The sequence below is a fragment of the Muscardinus avellanarius genome, assembly GCF_963383645.1.
Source record: "Muscardinus avellanarius genome assembly, chromosome: 1".
NCBI classification, from domain to species: domain Eukaryota; kingdom Metazoa; phylum Chordata; class Mammalia; order Rodentia; family Gliridae; genus Muscardinus; species Muscardinus avellanarius.
In genome coordinates this window covers 813552-833061 of record NC_137786.1, presented here as the reverse complement: position 1 = coordinate 833061, position 19510 = coordinate 813552, and the positions used below count along the sequence as shown (strand labels likewise).

Genomic DNA, 19510 nt, shown 5'->3' with positions numbered 1-19510 from the left:
AAGCTGACTCCTGGCCAGGATGCCTGCTGCGGCCGCCATTTCAGCACCCAGATCCCTGGAGCTGTCAGACACCAGGCCTCTGGGTGGACGTGCAAAGCGGCGGCATCGGATCTCAGCTGTGTTCTGGGGTTTCCAGGAGGGGAAGTGGCCCTCGTGCCCTCTGCCCCATGGAGCACAGGGTCCAGTCTAGTTGCTGCCACAGGTCCTGCCACCCTAGCAGCCAGGACAAGCAGTCCTGCTGGGTTTCCCCACCTGTCCTTGTGGGACACTGCCCCCGCTCCTAGGTGAGGGGCTTGCGCCCCTTCCTGAGACTCACCCCCCACCTGTTGGCTCTAGTGTGAGCCATGCACAGATGCCCTCCGGCCTCTACCGTCCAGCCCGTATGCACTTTCCCAAGGATGGGGCAGCCATCTGGCACAACCCCTTCCTGCCTCAGTCCCTCAGCTGTAGAACGGCATGGCTATGGGGTCCTGGAAGGGAATAAACTGTTGACAAGCAAGTCTCAGGATGGCGCCATCTCGCGATGATTATTCTTCCTAGACCACCTGCCACCACTTTCTGTCAAGTGTCTTTCCCAGGCGCCTGTTGGTGTGGCTGGTGGCTGGGCCCCCGCGGCCTCCGTGCACCTGGACGGGAGCTGTTCTTGTGCACACTGCAGCCAGCGTCTGAGGAGCCCCGGGCACCCCTGCCTGTGGCCTGGGTCCTCGCCGGGAGGGCTCCGTGCCCTTGCTCTGGCTGCCAGGCAGTGGATCCAGAGCTGTTGATACTGTGCTCGGCCAAGGAGGCAATAATAGCGACTGTCAGACAGGCCGGGCTTCAGGGTGGCACCATCACGACCTGATGAAGCAGCCCACTGAATGACATCTCCCTGCCGCCACGAAAAGAGCCATCTCCGTAAGCCTGCGGCTGTCAGAAGTTGTTTAGCTCCCCATGTGTTCCACAGAATATAATCTGTTATTTGGTCAAAAATAGGTTTCTGGAGGTAACTACAAACCCCCCAACACTAAGTGCTACTGAAAGCTCTGTGGGAGGCTGGCCTGGCTCTTTGTAGGATAATAACAGGGCTCCCAGGCTGCATGGCTGAAACCACAATCTCATTGGTTCTCCTCCCAGGGAATTGGACCATCCCTGAGGGTGATGCCCCTGGTGACCCAGCGAGGTCCAATCTGCGCAGAGGCCGTGGAATCAAAGTCCAAAGCTGAAGCCTGGAAAGCCCTTCTCCCTGCTCCAGTGCCAGCCCTCTCTCCCCGCATCTCTGACACAGCCAGTTAGAAGAGGATGGTTGCCTCTGCCCTTTGGCCCTGGCCTGGGGACCAGAGCCCTGAGCAGGCAGAAGCTGCAGTTAAACACGACCAGCCGCAGGCCTGCCTGCTGCTTATCTCTAACCTTCAGGTCTTTAGATACACAGGAGTCCCCAGCCCGGGTGAGGAGGGAGCCCCACAGCTGGCTGGCTGGCTGGCTGGCTGCGGGTCCTCCCAGTCCTGCTGGGTGGGGTGCACAGTGCAGGTACCCTCCTCTGCCCCCCCTTTGCCCACCATCTTCTCCCCTTCCCCAGGCTGCAGGGAAGGGCTCAGTGTGGGGGTGTTCCCACCCCTTTTTTGTTGTGTGGCCCAGGGATTTTCACCAAGACTGAGTGTTTGGAGTCCCCAGTCACCCCGAGTTACCACCAGCATTCACAGGAAAAAGAACAGGGTCTAGCTATATCATCTGCATCTTTGGAATGTTCTAGACATTCCACGTACTAACAGCCTCCTTTGCCAAAGGGCCCTCAAGAAATGAGATTGCTAAAGCATTTTAAAAATTAATATATTACCTATTCCTGAGGAGCTCTGTGTACACAAATGCGGGTACCCAGGCTGAGGCCAGTGCGGGGGACAGGACAAACGAGGCCCACTGACTGCGTTTGCACCTGGCTATCCAGTGTGCAGAGCCCGCTGGGCTATGTGGGGCAGGAGAGGCCTGCTGAGTCTGGGGACAGCCTTCTGCAACTTAAGAAGCCACCGCCATGCTGGGAGCACCAAGGGTGCCAGGAAAGTTTAAGGGCTATGCACCCCTCCGATGCTTTCAAAGAGATTTCTGAGGAGATTCTCATTCTTTCTAACACTGCTAGTGTGCCAGTGTGAGCCGTTTTGGGGTTGGGGTCAGAAGACGGGGGCAGTTTTGGGGTCGGAGTCAGAAGATGAGGGCAGGCACCCTTCCCTTCCCTTCCCTGTGGGGCCCTGGGCAGTGGGATGATGGAAACATCAGCCTGGACCCACACAGGCAGCAAGACCCACTGCAGGCTGCACAGGCCCCTCTCCCTGAGTCCCAGCAGCAATGTCTGCAAGCCCGGAGCAGAGGCCGGAGCCTGACAGGAAGCAGGCACTGAAGGGATGGGCAAGGCGAGCAGCAGCCAGGGCTCCCGGGGCCTCCAGCCCTTTCCGTCCCGCCGCTGCACGTCCTGAGAGCCCCACCCCACCCTGGCAGCTCCTGTGCTTAGGGGCTGGAGTTGGTTTTGTCTCCTGCAGACCTGTGGCCCAGGGCATCATCTGCAGGTTGACTGGAGCGGGAGGAGCCATCACTTCAGGAGCTGGCGGGCAGGGACAAGCAGAGGCCTCCACTTCCTGCTCACAACACATGGCCCTGTGGGCATCCGCGCGGCCACCCTGCAGAGCTCAGGAGCCTGCTAAGGAGGGACGCATGGCAGGGCAACCTGAGTGTGTGCAGCGTTCCGACGGGGCAGGTTCTCTAAGCAGTAACAGGCAGGAGAGAAGGATGGAGGCGCACAGTTCAGTTAGACAGCGCTAAGCCAGACATACGCTTGGCTCCTTGGGGGTCAGGACCCTCGCCCTCCCCCCCAGCTCACAGAAGGCCAGCTCCTCTGAACTCTTCCCTGAACCCATCACCTGAACCAGTTATCCCCAACTCTGAAACCCTAGACAACCTAATGTCTCCCACTCCCAGAATCGCCTCACAATGCTTTTGTGTCAGAGAAAGAAACAGGAAAAAACACTTCAGAGAAGTGACAGGCGTGAGCAGCCGTAACAAATCAAGGATCTTCCTTCTGGGAACTCACTTCTTGGAAGGCAGGAGACTGCATGTCTGCTAGAACCAAGTGGAGGCCAGACGCTGAAGTGCTGTCCACTCAAGAGCCAGCAAGCACTGGACAAGGGAGCGCCGGCTCCCTCCCTCCTGAGGGGCCTCCACAGACCCCATTCTGGACTCCGACAGGCCGCTGGCTATTTTGCGCCAAGAATTTTGTGTATTTTTTCTTCAAAAGCACCTGTGGCCACCTTGGGTTTATATTACACACCAAGAGGTCATAAAGGAGGCTAAAATGAAGCACAATGAAGCAGGTGCAAACTGGAAGAACAGATCAGTCAGGGGCTGAACCTGTGCTCAGCCAAGGTCAAGCAGGACTCAGACTGTCACAAAAAAAGCCTTTCTTTGGGGAAGATGAGCAGGATTGAGAAAAACCCCGCAGCTGGGAACTGCTGAGGACCAGGCTAGCATACACCTGCAAGAGCACGGGTAGGTCCAGGCCAAGGCAAGCTGGATACTCCAGCTCTCCTCAAGCTTGCCAAGTATGGTTCTGGAAAAGCGTTCCCTCTGGAGACCGTCCCCTGAATGATGTCTGTGTGGCTCTTGCCTATAGGAAGAGCCTCTAGGACTCACAAAAGAATTTCTGCTCTTCTTTAGGCCATTCTGCAAAACCCCTTTTCATATTATCAATACTGTAACAAAACCCCCACAGAAATCAGGTGTTTCACCTTGCCAGTTTTGTATTTAACGTGTGCCACTAAGCCATACCCCCAGGTATTTTTTTTTTTAATTGATGAAAAAGGATCTCACTGAGTTGCCGAGCCTGGCCTCGAATCTGCAATTCTCCCGTCCCAGGCCTCAGTCTCCCTATTCCAGGACTGCAGGCGTGAGCCCTGAAGCTTGGCTTTTTCTTTTTCTTTTTCTTTTTTTTTTTTTTGCCTTTTGACACAATCCCTGCCGTAGGCCTCTGGCCAGCACTGGACTTCCTGCACAGCACCTCCAGCATCCCCAAGCGTTCCCGCTCACTTTCCAAAGCAGCAACAGCGTTCAGGTGGGGGCGGCGCCCCACACACAGCCGGGGGCACCGTGCCCGGCCCGCGCCCCGCGCCGCCCGCCCGGCCTGGGGCTCCACTGCCCCGCCGCCGCCCGCTCCCGCTGCCCAGACCCGCGGCCCGCCACCCGCCACGCCCGTGGGCTCCGAGCGCCGGCGCGCGGGGCCTGCCGGGAGCGCGGCGCGGTCGCGTGACGTCCCAGCGCGCCCCACCCGGCAGCGGACGCGCGTGCGCGCGGCGGCCGAGCCGGCTCCCAGGGGGCCGTGCGCCCACTTCCGGCGGCGGCGCGCGGGCCCGGAAGCGGCGGCCGGGACGGCGGCGCCGGCGGCGGGAGCATGCGGGGCGGCGGGCGCGGCGCCTGGGTTCCCCCGCGACGGCGGCGGGGCGCGGCGGCTCTCGCGTGAGCGGCGGGCTCGGGCCACTCGCTCGTCCCGCGGCGGCGGCGCCATGTGGAGCGGCCGCAGCTCCTTCACCAGCCTGGTGGTGGGCGTGTTTGTGGTGTACGTGGTGCACACCTGCTGGGTCATGTATGGCATCGTCTACACCCGCCCGTGCGCCGGCCACGCCAACTGCATCCAGCCCTACCTGGCGCGGCGGCCCAAGCTGCAGGTGAGCGCCGCGGGCGGGGGCGGGCGGGCCTGTGCCGCGAGCTGCCCACCCGCCCGGGGCCGCCGGCCTGGAGAGAGCCGGGTGGGCCCCCAGGCAGTGCCCTGCTGTTACAGCCCCGTGCCCGGGTCTTCCTGGGCCTGTGCCGCCCCCGGCCCCCGAGCCAGTGCCTGGAGTCCGGGTGGGGCTCCTCCCGGCGTCACCCCACCCAGACGTGTCCCCTCGTGCAGACATCCCCTAGGAGCCTCGAGCTTTTGCAGGTTCTCTGCCCCACACACGTTGGACACCTCCACCCTGACCGGGCAGGTTCTGCCCTGGGGGTTGCCTGGCCTCCCAGGCTGTGGGGTTGTTTTCTGCCAGGGGCCTCTGGGCTAACTTTCTTGCCACCCTTTCCAGCTGAGTGTGTACACCACCACGAGGTCCAGCCTTGGTGCCGAGAACAATGTAGACCTGGTCTTGAACGTGGAAGACTTTGATGTGGAGTCCAAATTTGAAAGGTGTGAGTGCGGGACAAAGTGCCAGGGATAGCCGTGACGCTAATGTTAGCACTGCATACATAGCGAGGTTGACTTAAAGAGGTGATCTTGCCTGACGTCTTGAAAATGGTGGGCTATGACGCAATGTGGGGTGAGGCGCATAGCGGCCAGGGGGTTCTCCAGAGGAGCAAGTACCACTGTTCCACCAGGTGGAAGTTGTTCACTTAAGTTACTTGTAAGGGAGAAAGAAATTAGGATGACGGTGAAAATTGTGCGTAAAATCATAATTAGGTGACATAGGACACTGGACAGTTGAAACAGCCTCTAACTTTGTAGAGTAACTTTTTTAGATTAACATGTGGCAAATTTAAAAGTAGTTCTAACCTTTAAAGCTGAACAGGTATAATTCCAGACACCTGTCTTTCCCATCTCACTGCGCAGCAGGCTCCATTGGACAGACAGAGGCAAGGTCCCAGGTAGAGAAGCATGGTCGATCAGGCCCCTTTCTAGTTCACCTGGGCGCTCTAACCTGTGACCTCAGGCCAGTTAAGCACCTCGCCGCGCCTTATGAAACGGAGGCTCCTGCACCTTAGATATAGCTGCCCTGGTTTTCCAGAAATGCACAGAACCCTGCTTCCCTGGAGTTTGTTTCACAGGTGTGAGTGCTGCCCCTGTGCCACACCCTGTTGTCAGTCGTGGAGGACAGGCAGTGAGGGTTTTCGTTTCTGGGTGTGGAGGAGGGAGAAGATTCCGCAGCCCTCTCTAAGCCCGGCCACAGAGGGTGTACTCGTCTGAAATGCCTGTGAGGCCAGCGGAGAGCCAGCTGCACACCCGCACACACGAGAACTACTCGGGGTGCCCGGAGGGCCTCTGGCTGTGTGGCAGCCAGGTGTCCTTTGTTCTTTGTAGCAGCAGTGATTTAGAACTCTGGAGAGAAGAGGAAGTACTGTTACGGTTCTGCACTGGTGCAGGGGGTGAGTTCTGTGCAATTCGGTGTGGCGTGTCAGCCAGCATATGCAAATGAGAGCCAGGCCTTGGCCAAAGCCTGAGAGGGAGGCCGACCAGAGGCCTGGAAATCCATCTTTTATGGCCAAGAATCTGCCATCTTTTCTTCAGAAATATAACAGAAGTCGAACTACCCACCTGAAATAGTTCCGAGGATTCCTCATACCACTAAAGAAGTGCTTCTAGCCTGTGTGGCTTCACAGAGGCTGACTTTTAAGCTGTACCGCTTTACTGTGCTGCAGACATTGCTGGTCTGTCGTCAGGCCCAGGGCCAGCCTCCACCTGGCCTCCCTGTGAGTCCTCTCTGAGCCTCATGAAACGGAGGCAGTGAGTGCGGGCTTGTTCACGGTCACTTGTAGCTGCCACGCTCTGCAAAACGTGGCACATCCTCACTCAGAACTTAGGGAATTCACAGGCAGGTGGGGTTTGCTTTTAGTAGTGGTGAGCTGAAATTAGTTGATGTGAAACTTCCTCTAAAGATAGTGGAGTAGTGTCTCTGTGTGTAAGTATAGAATGTAAAGCATATGTGTTTGAAATGACCATTTGTTCTATTTCAGGACAGTTAACGTTTCTGTACCAAAGAAAACAAGAAACAACGGGACACTGTATGCCTATATATTTTTGCATCATGCTGGGATTCTGCCCTGGCATGATGGGAAGCAGGTACACCTGGTCAGCCCTCTGACCACCTACATGGTCCCGAAACCGGAAGAGATCAACCTGCTCACTGGGGAATCCGATGTACAGGTGAGGGTCGCACAGGGCAGAGCAGGTTGTACCGCCAGAGGCTGCACGTGCCCGCCTGTGTGGGTCAGCTCACAGCTGGGACTGTAGTGACTGCTGGAAAGTAAACGCGGAGGTGTCTTCTGAATGGTCTGCCGCCTGTGCGGCTGGGACGCACGGCTGAGCGATCCTTAGCATTCCGTACCCAGATCCTCTCTGGGGCTGTGGCATTCTGTGCGCCCTCCTGGCAGGGTGGGGAGACGCACCCTGCAGAATCTGCTTGCACCTGTCACTCTGCACTCAAGCTGCACTGTATTGCAGGAACAGTATGGGTACATGTTACATTGTGTTCACCTCTAGAAAGCTGTATGTGCAAAGAAAAACTGAAAAATCACAAGTGGTCATTAAGGAGGCATTGGATAAACAAGGGAAATCCAGTGTCCGGGTGTGTGTTGGATAGAATGTGAGGTAATTCACAAAATGTGAATAGGAACGTTTTAGAAGCAGCTGTGAAGTCGTAGGCACAGAGAGGGTCGCTGTCAGTGTTAGGAGCAGGTCTTGAGAATCCTCTCACCTGGCTTTTGCTTGCTGTATCTTCCGAGGAGGGTCCTCACCTCCAGACCTCGGTGTTCTCCCGGGGAACGGCGGCCGCCAGTGCCCCTTGAGAGATCTGTGAGTGATGGGTGTGGCGCCCTCTGGATTGTAGCAAGTGTTGTGGGAATGTGGGCTGCTGTTACTTGGAAGACCCTCTTCAGTGTAAAGTTATTAGTGAGCTGTTGTTAGGAAGGAGATAGATGTATCACTGCGTGGACTTATCAGCTGGGTCTGAGATCAAGATTTTCCTGTCACTCACAGCTGCCATCTGAGTTTAGGTTAGAACTGATGCCTGATCTTCAGCACATCTCTTCAGACAGCTTTTCTTGTCTGGCTTAGAGCCTTCATCCTGGCATCTCCTTAGGACCTGCAGGGCTGTGTTAGCAGCCCACCTGTTAGCCTGCTCCCAGGGGTCCAGGATCCCAGGAGTGGCCCTGCTTAGCCTGCGGACCCTGAAGGTGTAGTGATCAGGACCCACGACTACAGGACTTGGGAAGGAGAGGGTGTGGCAGACTGGGGAGACGGGAGCCTGAGACCCCACGGCCCCTCCAATGGGCCCTTTTTCCCTGGTGGTGCTGGTCTGCCGGCTAGCCTCTCTGCCGTAGAGGTGCTGACTGTGCTGCTGGCCCAGTCTGTCTCAGGCTCCATTTTCCACCCTGGCCTGACTACTGCCTCTTTTTTTTAGCAACAAATCGAAGCAGAAAAACCATCGAGTGCTCTGGATGAGCCTGTCTCCCACTGGAGACCCCGGCTGACGCTGAACGTGATGGTGGATGACTTTGTCTTCGATGGGTCCTCCCTGCCCGCTGACGTGCATCGCTACATGAAGATGTAAGTGCCGCCTGGGATCTGGTGTGGGAGGGAACAGCTTGGGAGCTGCCCACAGGGTGACCCCAGCCAGGGGGAGACGCTGAGACTGACCAGCTTAACCCAGATCCCGTGGCCATCCTGTGTCCTGTGGCCACTGTGTCCAGCTGCCGGCAGCTCCCCAGCTCCTCTCCACTCCTGGAGTTGTCTGGAAGCTTTGGGAGAGTTGAGTCCCAGTGGACACCTCGTGCCCTTTGCTTTTGGCAGAGACGTCCACTGGACTCGGGTAACAGCAGTTAGACCCGAATGCTGCACACAGTTCCTGCTGTGTCTGCACACCCTGGCCATGGCTGTGCAGGTGTTAGCTGATGTGTTATGTTGGCTTCAGAATTTATCTCCAGATTGTGGCCTTGGCAAGCCTCGCTACCACTCGTTGGCTGGATGCTGGCCATTCTCACTTCCCTTCCCTCACTGGAGGGCCAGCATTGAGGACCACAGACATTCACTTCTGAAACGGTCAAGACGAGAGTAACTTGCTGACTCATCCTAAGTAGCTCCTGTGGCCAGGCACAGTGGTGCATACCTGTGATCCCACTACTTGGGAGGCTAAGACAGGAGGATCACAGGCTTGAGGCCGGTGTGCCCTGTTCCAAAATTTAAGAAGGGCTAAGGGGGCTGGGCGTGGTGCCGCATACTTGTAATCCCAGTTCTTGGGAGGCTGAGACAGGAGGATTGCAGGTTCGTGGCCAGCCTCAGCTACTTAGTGAGGCTCTCTGCAACTTAGCGAGACCCTGTTTCCAAATAAATTATAGAATAGGGCTGGGGGTGTAGCCTGGAGGTAGAACAGCCCTGAGTTCCACCCCTAGTACCACGGCAAAAAAAAAAAAAAAAAAAAAAATAGCTCTGAGGTAGAGGGCCCTGGGTTCCTACACACATTTCCTGTGGGACTTCCACTTTCTAGGCCTAATCTTATCTTTGATTATGTCATCTATGTGTGTGGTTCAAAGTACAAGAGGTACAGAAAGCTCACCTGGCACAACCCGCACTCCTGTCCCCAGGCCTCCCGCCCAGGTCTCCAGGGGGCCGATCCTCCCTCCCGGGGTCAGTGGCGGATGGCCTTGTTTCCTGTCTTCAGCCTCACAGGCTCACTGTGTGCCAGCACACAGATGGTCCTTGCTGCGTGACCATGTGCCCGTCGGTGCCCACTGGCGTCTCTGGGGCTTCCGTGTGTGGCTGTCACTGTTACTGCATGCCCTTCGCGCTCCTGCGGCTTGGGATTAGTAACAGGCGCGGTCAGAGGTGATGTGGGGTGGGATGTCTGCTGGGGAGGCGCACGCTGACTGGCCACTGTGCTCCAACCCCAGGATCCAGCTGGGGGAGACTGTGCACTATCTCCCCATCCTGTTCATCGACCATCTGAGCAACCGCGTGAAGGATCTGATGGTGAGCCACGCTCTTCTCCCATGATGCGCGGGGGCTGGCGCTCGGGCCTGGCAGGACCTCGGCACAGACTTCCACACGTGGTAGACGTGTCCCTCTTGGGTGCGCAAGGCTGGCGAGGGCCCCAGGACCTGGCTGAGCCCTAGCCTTGCCACTGCCTGGCTGGGGTTCCCATGCCCCGGTTCCGCCCTTGGAAAGGGCTCTGGAGCAGTCAGTAAGGGCATACACAGGTGGCCGGCCTTAGGAGCTCCGTTAAGCAGCTCCTGCGAGTGAGGCGGCGGGGGCTCAGGCCGCGCCCTGGGCTCTAGCGTCCCTTGAGGGTCAAAGCAGGCGGCTAGCCTCAGCTGGTCACAGGAGAGAATAACGGCAAATGGTTATTGGTGGGCGCTGCTGCGTCCCACCACCAGGAGCTGTGGCGCCGTCCCTGCTTCACAGATGAGGCTGCTCCCATTTGGCCGGTGAGCTGGGCTGCGTCCTGGGTGGGCCCTCAGCCACCTGGCCCTCTCCCAGCCCCCCTTGCCGCCCTGCTCTCTCTGGGCTCCTTTTCTGGAGTGTGCTGTGGTGCAGTCACAGAACTCGGAGGCTGGGCCGCGCTGAGACGCCCGCTGTGCTGTGCGGGGTGTGGGGCTGCTCCTGCGGCACTTGGGAAGCAGCGCTCTGCCAGCCTGCCCTGTGTGCAGTGGGACTCGCGCTGGAGTGGGCGCCGCTCACTTTGTCTCCCTCCAGCCACTTCTGAGGGGTGTCTCCACCAAGGGCAGGCGTTAGGCTGCTGCCCAGTGGGCCTCATCTGCCTGCTGCCCTCCAACAAGCAGCCCCAGGGTGACCAGGGGTTTGCCATTTGCCTGCCCCCTTCACGGTGCGGGCGCCCAGTATTACTGCCGAGCCAGGCTGCCGGGCCCAGGCTCTGGTGTGGGCGCCCCGGTATCTGGGTGCCCAGGGCTGGGCTCTGGCAGCCTGGACGTCCCAGGTTGCCAGCCCCACCACATTGCTGTGCCCTGACCCCAGCCTTTTGTGGTGGGACACAGGTCTGTGCAGGGACCACGGTGCTCTGTGTGCCCTGCCCCGGGATGGTCGTGGCTCCGCACGCTGCTGCCTGGCTCGCGTGCTGCTGCTGCTGCAGCTCCCATGCATGTTCAGACCTGCACACTCGGCCAGTGTGTCGCCGTGCGATCTCGGGCTCTTTCAAGACAACCAAGGCCCTTCTGCCGGTGCCTATGACTGCCCCCAGCACCGTGTCATAGCAAGCCCAGTGGCTCCTGGAAAGACTAGGGCACGTGTGGGTCGAGGGGCCTGCCACCAGCACCCATGAGCTTGTGGGGTCGGAGGCTGTGAGGAGGAGAGCAGGAGCACCCCGCTCAGGAAGAGAGTCTACAGCCCCGGTGCAGGACGCCCGCACTGCTCTGAGACCGCGGCCTACGAGGCCACGTCCACCTCCTGTGGAAAAGGCCCGGTGAGGGCTGAGCTGCGAGCAGACTTGGTGGGCTGAGGCTGGGCGGGGAGGGCGCGGTATCCAGGCGTCATGGGCCCCTGCTGGGCCTGCGTCCTGTGCGGCAGGTGCTTACCTGTGGTCTCGGTGGCAGGTGATCAACCGCTCCACCACAGAGCTGCCGCTCACCGTGTCCTATGACAAGATCTCGCTGGGCCGGCTGCGCTTCTGGATCCACATGCAGGACGCCGTGTACTCTCTGCAGCAGTTCGGTGGGTACACGGGAGCCAGGCTGCCTGCGGCAGATGCAGCGTGCTTTGCTCCATTGATTGTGGGGTTCTGTAGACGCTCCTGGTGAGGCTCGTGCTGTGGCCAGAGGTCAGAGTGCTCACCAACGTCTTGTCTTCATTTACCTCTCTCTGAGAGTGACCTTGTGGATTTTCTGAAACTTTGCTTTATTTAGACATAGTTTTTGTGGATGTGTGGTACTGGGGATTGAACCCTGGGGCATTCTACCTCCAAGCTATACCACGTCTCCGCTCTAGTTTTTATTTGGAAACAGAGTCGTGGCTTCCAATCTGCACCCTCCTGTCTCAGCCTCCCAGGCCAAGTACTGGGATTGCCATGCCCGGCCAGAGCACTTTTTTTTTCCCCGCCCTGCTACTGAGGATGGAACCCAGGGGCATTCTACCTCTGAGCTACACCACCTGTCCTATTTTTTATTCTTTATTTTGAAACAGGCTCTCACTAAGTTGCAGAGGGCCTCACTACGGAGCTGAGGCTGTCTATGAACCCCGATCCTCTTGCCTCAGCCTCCCGAATGCTGGGGTTATAAGCGTGCGCCACCACTCCAGGCAGAGCACAATATTTTAATGCCATGATTTTGCAGACGCACTTTGACGGCTGCCAGGACGTCGCTGTTCTGCATTCAGGGCTGGCTGTGTAGACTGGAGTGGCACATCCTCCAGTTCACGCGTCTCCTCCTCAGGGTTCTCGGAGAAGGATGCTGACGAGGTGAAGGGAATCTTCGTAGACACCAACTTGTACTTCCTGGCCTTGACCTTCTTTGTGGCCGCGTTTCACGTGAGTCCTCACCTGCCCCTCGTTGGGAGCATGGGGAAGGCTGGAGGTTCCGCAGCCCCTCCTCCCACGGTGGTCAGTTTGGCCTGAGTGCCAGCCCTGCAGGACTCTGAGCTCAGGAAGGGTCACAGGACTGTCCACAGCCCATGGATGCTGGGCCTTGGTTGCTGGCTTTGGAGGCTGTGTTCAAAAGAATTTGCAGGCTTTGAGCACATCAGTGAGATTGACAGGTGACTGCAGAATAGGTTTCCGCTGTAGAGTCCGGCATTAGGACTTTTAAGTTTGAAACTGCGTAGTGAGGTTTTGTGCAGGAGCCTGAGCCTGCGGTTGGTGGGATGGAGGACGGGAGGAGCTTCTGGGTGCCACCCAGCCGCAGCTCCCCAAAGTCCAGAGAGCAGATGCCACTGTTGGAGTCGGTGCCTCCAAAGATGCGCTGCTGTGTTCCTTACCAGCAAGAGAGAAGACCTTCCTGAGTAGGGCAGCCAAGAGCAGAGCGTGGCGCTGGGGTTCAGAGTAGTAGGAAAGGAAGCCCTGTGTGTCCTCGTGCTCCTCACCACTGACACTCGATGCTCTGGGGCGTGCCCTGCTAAGTCCACCCCCAGGCCTGACATGGGGCAGGCTCCGTGGGTGTGTGCGTAGGGGGGTGTGCTGAGGCTCACAGCCACATGAGGTGGATGCAGACTGCTGTCCTGTCTGCTCTCTTCTGCTCTCTGCAGCTTCTGTTTGACTTCCTGGCATTTAAAAACGACATCAGTTTCTGGAAGAAAAAGAAGAGCATGATTGGGATGTCCACCAAAGCAGGTAGGGCTCAGGAGGGTCCTGCGGCTAGGATGTCCCCAGGGGTCCTCGAAGCCTGCAGCTCGCACCTCTAACGTGCGCATCGCCACAGCACTGGGTTTGCGCTCGCCATGGTGGTGCCACTTTCCATCTGGAAGCTCACTCGCACGTGCGGCAGTCGAGCGAGCACCAGGAACCCGGGAGGGCCAACAGGTGGGGAGGAGCAGGTGCCTGGGTCCGCTGAGCATCTGAGTCGCTCAGGGGTGCAGATCTAGGGCCAGGATCTCGCATCTCCCACCCTCTGAGACAGTGGGGTGGATTTGGCTGCCAGTATCATCTCCCACACGAAGGCAGTCTTTCTCACATGATCAAGACAAATCCTGGGTGGCCTTTGGTATCACCAGGTTTCCTAGGAGAGGAGGGACCTCCTGCTGAGTCCTAGGTGGCTGTGGCCCTAACTTGTAGCCCCCTGGGGTCAGTGGCCACTCATGAAGGCAGAATGAGCTAGAGTGGTTTATTCAAAGTACAGCTTGAGAAAAGCGTAGCTTTGTAAAAAAAAAAAAAAAAAATCAAGCCCATCACAGAGCAGGGGACATGAACCAAGGACACCAGAGAGCGGGGGCTCCCGGTCCTGGCCTCACCTGGCACACACACATCCGCATGCGGCTGCCAGCCACTCAGTCCTGTGGCCTCGGTGATCTTTTCGGAGCGTCTCCAGAGTGTGTAGTTGTCCGCTGTTGTAGCTTTCATTCCAGCGTGTGGTCCTGGGTGGACCTAGGGCCTCGCACGCCAGCGAGAGCTTTGCCGTGGAGCTGGCTCCCGCCGCACAGCTGTATTTGCGTGGGATGGCGTGGCCTGGGAGGGCCGAGCCGAGCTCCGTGGGGGTGGGCGGCACTGCCTCACTGGCTGCTCTGGTCCTCAGTACTCTGGCGCTGCTTCAGCACTGTGGTCATCTTCCTGTTCCTGCTGGATGAGCAGACGAGCCTGCTGGTGCTGGTCCCTGCCGGCGTTGGGGCTGCCATTGAGGTGAGCCTGCCACACGTGGCTCCGGGTGGGTGGTGGGTGTGGCCTGGTGCCTGAACCGCTGGGTCCCTGGGCCTGTTGGGCTCAGAGAAGCCGCTGCCAAGGCGCTGGGGAGGGTGGCCCCCGAAGCTTGGCCTGTGCCCTGGCTGCATTGCCGTGCATAGGAAGCAGCAGCGTGGAGCAGGCTCACTCGGCCTTCCAGGACCCGTGGCTTCAGTGGAGTTGAGCGGGGTGGTCACGTGGGCGGGAGCTCAAGTCTGGACACCCGTGGTTGAGCCCCACTGTGAGTGCTCAGCAGAGGGCCCATGGAGGGACCTGGGAAGCCAAGCCTTGGAGGAGAGTGCCGGGCACACACAGAGGACAGCCACCAGTGCCTGATGAAAAGCTTGGCTTCAGTGGCCTTCCACGGTGTCATCCCGATGTGGACACCTGCCTGGGCATGGGGCAACCTGAGAGAGCCATACTGGCCCAGGTCGTGGTGAGGACATCGAAGGGCTAGAGACTGCACCTAGACGGATTAGATGGCCTTGAGGCAGAGCGGCAGGCAGGGCAGCCTGGCGATGGCCCTGGGTGGCCCGTTCCCTGCGCTTCAGGCCTACTCAGCATTCCTTTTCCTCCTTCAGCTCTGGAAGGTGAAGAAGGCACTGAAGATCACGCTGGCCTGGAGAGGCCTTTGGCCTCAGCTCCAGGTGAGCCGTACTCCCAGGAGGTCTAGTGTTTCTAGTTCCCTTGCTCTGGAAGGTGGGGCTGCCGAGGTCAGGTGGGGCACCACCACCCTGGGGATGGGCCCCCTGGCAGGGCTAGTTGGCTTGCTGATCAGTTGCTAATTCTTCCTTACCCATAGATTCGTCAGGAGACCTAGTGTTGACCTCAAAAGCAAGGGCCCAACACCTCCATACTGAGCCTACGGGCAGGCAGGAGGATACTGGTCTGCGGGGACGGGTCCCTGGTTAGCTCTCTGAGGCTGGAGCTGAGGCCAGATGTTGAGTCTGCTGGGTACAACAGGGCTGGGATTGCATGTCAGAGTTTTGCGTTTGTGAGTTTTGAGTTTGGACGGTGATGGAGCTAGCCCTTGGGAGTTTTGTGGCCTCGTTTTTCCAGGCTGAAACAGCAGCATCTCCTGTTGCAGCATTAGCCCAGGGCTTCTCTGCCTTTATTGACGTCAAACGCTTCTATAGAAAGCATGTCTACTGTGAATCAGCAGTCCTGGGCACTGGGAGCAATGGGGCAGCACCCAGCAGGGCAGAGCAGGTGTCTATGCCCATGCAGCCCAGGCTGGTGCCCACCTCAGTGACCTGCACTGGCACGGCCGCAGGCAGGGCCGTGGCGGGTGCAGCTGGCATTGGCACTGGCCGCTCTGCAGTGGGCATGAAACCACCCACTGCTCCATCCTCACAGCCCACTGTACTGGGGCCTGACCGAGTCAGCTGACATCTTATATTCAATCTTACACAGTTTGGCACCTCCACTGAGTCTGAGAGGAAGACTGAGGAATACGATACTCAGGTAGGCGTGGGGTGATACAGGCCCTGGTGTCGGGTAAACAGTCTGGCACCAAGAAGGTCTGTTCGTAAGATCACGTCCAGCCAGCCCAACCACGTGGCTCACCATGGTTGTCTGGAGCCAGCAGCGCAGCACAGAAGCCCAAAAGGCGGGTGTCCCGGGCATCAGCTCCCTGCCGACACAGTGCTGGGCTTGGCAGGATGTTTCTACCCAGCAACAGCTCTAGGCGCTTGGTCTAACGTTCATCCATGTACATTTCGGCTGCTTTTGACGTTACAGCAAAGCCCGAGGCCGTAAACGCAGTGGTGACGGGCTGTGTCATGTGGCCGGCAGCCCAGTGAGCAGCTCCTCCCGCTGCTGCTGGCAGCTGTGGTCTGCTTTCTTGTGCCAGGTTGGAAGCGGTAGGCCAAGAGCAGCCATCACCTGTGGCCGGCCTGCAGGTGTGCTCCTGGGTCACGGGCCCTGTGGTTGGCATGCCACACTGGCGTGTCCAGCGTTGGCACATCACTGAGGCACCACGCCCCTAAGCACCACGGCATCGGTGACTGTGCTTGATTGCCATCCCCGTGAGCTAGTTGATGGCATAGGTCTAAGACATCGCGCCTGGAACACGCACCTAGAAGTCCCTTTGTCCCTCGGCAGGCCATGCGGTACCTGTCCTACCTGCTGTACCCGCTCTGTGTTGGTGGTGCCATCTACTCGCTCCTGAACATCAAGTACAAGAGGTAGGCCGCTGCAGGCCTCGGGGCCTCACGCTCGCCGGCAGGAGAGCCCTTGTCAGCGCCTGGCAGGCGGCCTTGTGTTCAGGGCCCGCTGCTGGGAACAGCGGCCCGGCTGCAGCCTGCTTTGGGTCTCTGCCTCCCTAGACGTGGGATGGCAGGCCTCCCTCGCCTCGGTCCCGGGTGCTCCAGGAGTGATTCTCAGACTGGAAGGTGCAGGGGGCTTGTGAGGGCTGAGACTGCCGCCCAGCGCCCCTAGCTCTTACTCCCCACATGGGCGCAGCGGTCCCTTACAGCTTAGGGGGATGCTCCCTGCTACGGCACCCTTGTGGGGACAGGGGCTAGACAGAGGTAGAAGGAAGGAAAAGGCCGGTACAAACTGCACGGCTGCTTGATTCCTGGCTCCAGCTGGACGTGAACTGCAGCTGGACGTGTCGGCAGGGAAGACTTGGCCTGGATTGGGTGGAGGCCACAGCAGGCGCTGGTCAGGGTGGTGGTCGGGAGTGGGCAGCTGGCGGTGAATTGCTAGTCAGACCCGTCTCCCGCCTAAGCCTGTGGTGGTGTGAAGAGGCCGTGTGCAGATCTGCTGGGGCCTGTCGGGTGCCAGGAAAGACCACAGCCTGGGGTAGCACAAGAGCAGCAGGGTGCAGCCCCTCAGCTGCCCTGGGCGAAGGTGTCGGTGAGGGTTTGCTGAACCCTCTTCTTAGCGCGTGAGCACAGGTGTTCAGTGGGTGGGAAGCTGGTCTTTGCTGAAGGTCACACTTTTCTTGTGTTTTAGTTGGTACTCCTGGCTGATCAACAGCTTTGTGAATGGTGAGTCCGTGTCCCCACTTTAGCGGCGGTATTTGCAGCCAGAGCCACGGCCCGTTCCTGCCTGTGAGCCCATGTGGCGGGCGGCTGGCACCCTGGCGTGTGGGTGCAGAGCGTGGCGACCCCCAAGCTCAGCCCTGCGTGGATCGCTGAGCTCCGTCCCTCAGAGTGGGGCACCCAAGGCATTCATGCTAGAACCCCAGCACACGAGCCCCACAAGGTACCCGGGAGGCCCGCAGGCCCCGGCTTCTGCAGTGCGCACCGCTGTCCCCAGCAGAGTCCCAGCCCCAGCCCGGCCACAGGTGGCTCCCGAGCCGGCACTTGCTTGGCCCCTGGGGGGACAGCGGCGGCACTGAGTGGAAGCGTCGTCCTGCCCTCCCAAGTCGCTCTTGACGTACCGCACGCCCTGGAAAGCTGGGTGCCCAGCTGCTCTGGTGTCAGGCCGTGCTCAGCCACCTGTGCAGTCTGAGCCGAACGCCATCCTGCACCCTGCTCCTCCCGCAGGCGTCTACGCCTTTGGCTTCCTCTTCATGCTGCCGCAGCTCTTTGTGAACTACAAGGTAAGCCGCCCGCCTCCATCTGGGCCGCAGCTGTCCTCGTGCCACCCGTGGCTCACCTGTGGCGTCTCTCCTTGTTTCAGATGAAGTCTGTGGCACACCTGCCCTGGAAGGCCTTCACCTACAAGGTAAGTGCTGCCTGTGCCATGGAGTGGTCGAGACGCTCTGGGGTCTGGCCCTTCTGCTTGCGGCCCCTTCAGAAGCTGCAAGGAGCCTTAGGGCAGCCTTGCAGGACCATGCAGCCGCCATAGGCAGGGGAGGGTGCTTTAAGCCAAAGGCCGCATTGTCAACACAAAAGCCCTGGGCCTGGCACCCTGCAGTCTGGGCCCCGGGGAGCTGAGAAGGAGCCACTGCTGGGGCTGCCTCTCGGTCTCCGGCCCGGTGACCCAGCGCCTTCTGGTCTGCCTGCAGGCTTTCAACACCTTCATCGACGACGTCTTCGCCTTCATCATCACCATGCCGACATCGCACCGGCTGGCCTGCTTCCGGGACGACGTGGTGTTCCTGGTCTACCTGTACCAGCGCTGGTGAGTGTCTGGCCCGCCTGCTCCCGGCCTGCCTCGACGTCAGGGTCGTGGAGCGCTGTGTTGTCCGAATCGTCACTGCGCTCCTGCACGTTCGTCCTTGTCCTGTGCTGTTTTGACGCCCAGCACTCATCATAGAGCACGGGTCTGTGAACGAGGCTGTGGGCCGCTGGCCGCACCTACAGACACACCAAGTCACGCTGGCCTCCCCGGTGGCAGGGAACGCAGACCCTCATCCCCTCCTGGGTAGGGGCCCGGGCTGGGGCCTGCTGCCGCTGGCTGGCAAGACTTCTCAGCTATATCCTTTCTGCTCTGGCCCTCAAGGTCCCTTGTCCCCTTCCTTCCTGCCACACTCAGAGACCACTGCCCGCCCCGTGCTGACGGCTCCTCAGTGCCCTCTCAGGCTCCAGGCATCCTCCTGGTGCAGCGGCCTTGCCTCCAGCCTGCGACGTCCCCGAGGCAGGGTGTGCGGCATGGGAGTGCCACACCACCATCCCTTCAGTGGTCGCCAGGGCCACCGGGTGGTCCCCAGTCACAGCGGAGGTGGAGGGAGCCTGTGCAAGCCCAGTGCTGACGTGGCCGGTGCAAGGCTGCTCCTTAGCCAGCGGCCCCTGGGCGCCTCCTGAGCCCCCGCACATGGCCCTCGGGCTCCATGCGTTTCCAGCCCTGCGGCTCCTCGCAGGAAGTGGTCGGCTCTAAGGCTGCAGCTTTGTCTCAGTAGCCCGCGCAGCAGGCGCTGTCCCCGTGCTTCACACTTACGGGAACCAGGGGCAGTGTTGGCGAGGCCCCTGCAGGTGGATGCATCAAGTGCTTAGACCTGGACGGAGAGCGGAGGAAGGCTTCCCGAGAGGCTTTCTGTCCTCTGATCAGCTTCCCTCTCCTGACCGGGTAGAATGCGGTGTGCCAGAGAAGGGCCGGGCGGCCCAGGAGCACCAGGGCGGCTGCCTGCCTTCTGGTGGCGTGCCTCCTGCCCTGAGGTGTGGAGGGAGGTCCCAGGTCCCGCGCTCCTCCGAGGGAGAACAGGTGAGTGCGTGCCGGCTGCTGGTCACACTCCTGTCCTTGCAGGCTTTATCCTGTGGATAAGAGCAGAGTGAACGAGTTCGGGGAGTCGTACGAGGAGCAGCCCCGGCGGAAGCCCCACGTGGACTGAGCGCCTCATCCGGGCCCAGGCCACTGTGCAGGATGGCGCATGGTCCTCAGGGTATTCTTGGAAAGTGGAGGATTTCTGGGTACCACACCTTCTGCGTTGCCAAATCCCGGTGAACATTCCCCAGCATCTCCCAAGCTCCCTTTTGTGTGGAAGGAGCCGGAAGCATTTACTTGGCCCCACGCGTGCACACTGCTGGCCTAGCGCTGCGCTGGCAGTC

At 59.5% G+C, this 19510-nt stretch overlaps 1 protein-coding gene across 1 annotated transcript; it reads left to right on the top strand.

The window, feature by feature from the left end:
• Nucleotides 1-4520: 4520 nt before the first annotated feature.
• On the top strand, nucleotides 4521-19293 carry CLPTM1L (CLPTM1 like; the record flags this gene model as incomplete). Its single annotated transcript, XM_080697153.1, has 17 exons — nucleotides 4521-4682; nucleotides 5076-5176; nucleotides 6718-6907; nucleotides 8163-8308; nucleotides 9649-9727; nucleotides 11305-11422; nucleotides 12139-12233; nucleotides 12947-13031; nucleotides 13930-14033; nucleotides 14654-14719; nucleotides 15486-15536; nucleotides 16176-16258; nucleotides 17031-17065; nucleotides 17567-17622; nucleotides 17703-17747; nucleotides 18031-18146; nucleotides 19209-19293. The coding sequence occupies 17 exons, from the start codon at nucleotides 4521-4523 to the stop codon at nucleotides 19291-19293; spliced, it is 1617 nt and encodes a 538-aa protein (XP_080553279.1).
• Nucleotides 19294-19510: the final 217 nt, after the last annotated feature.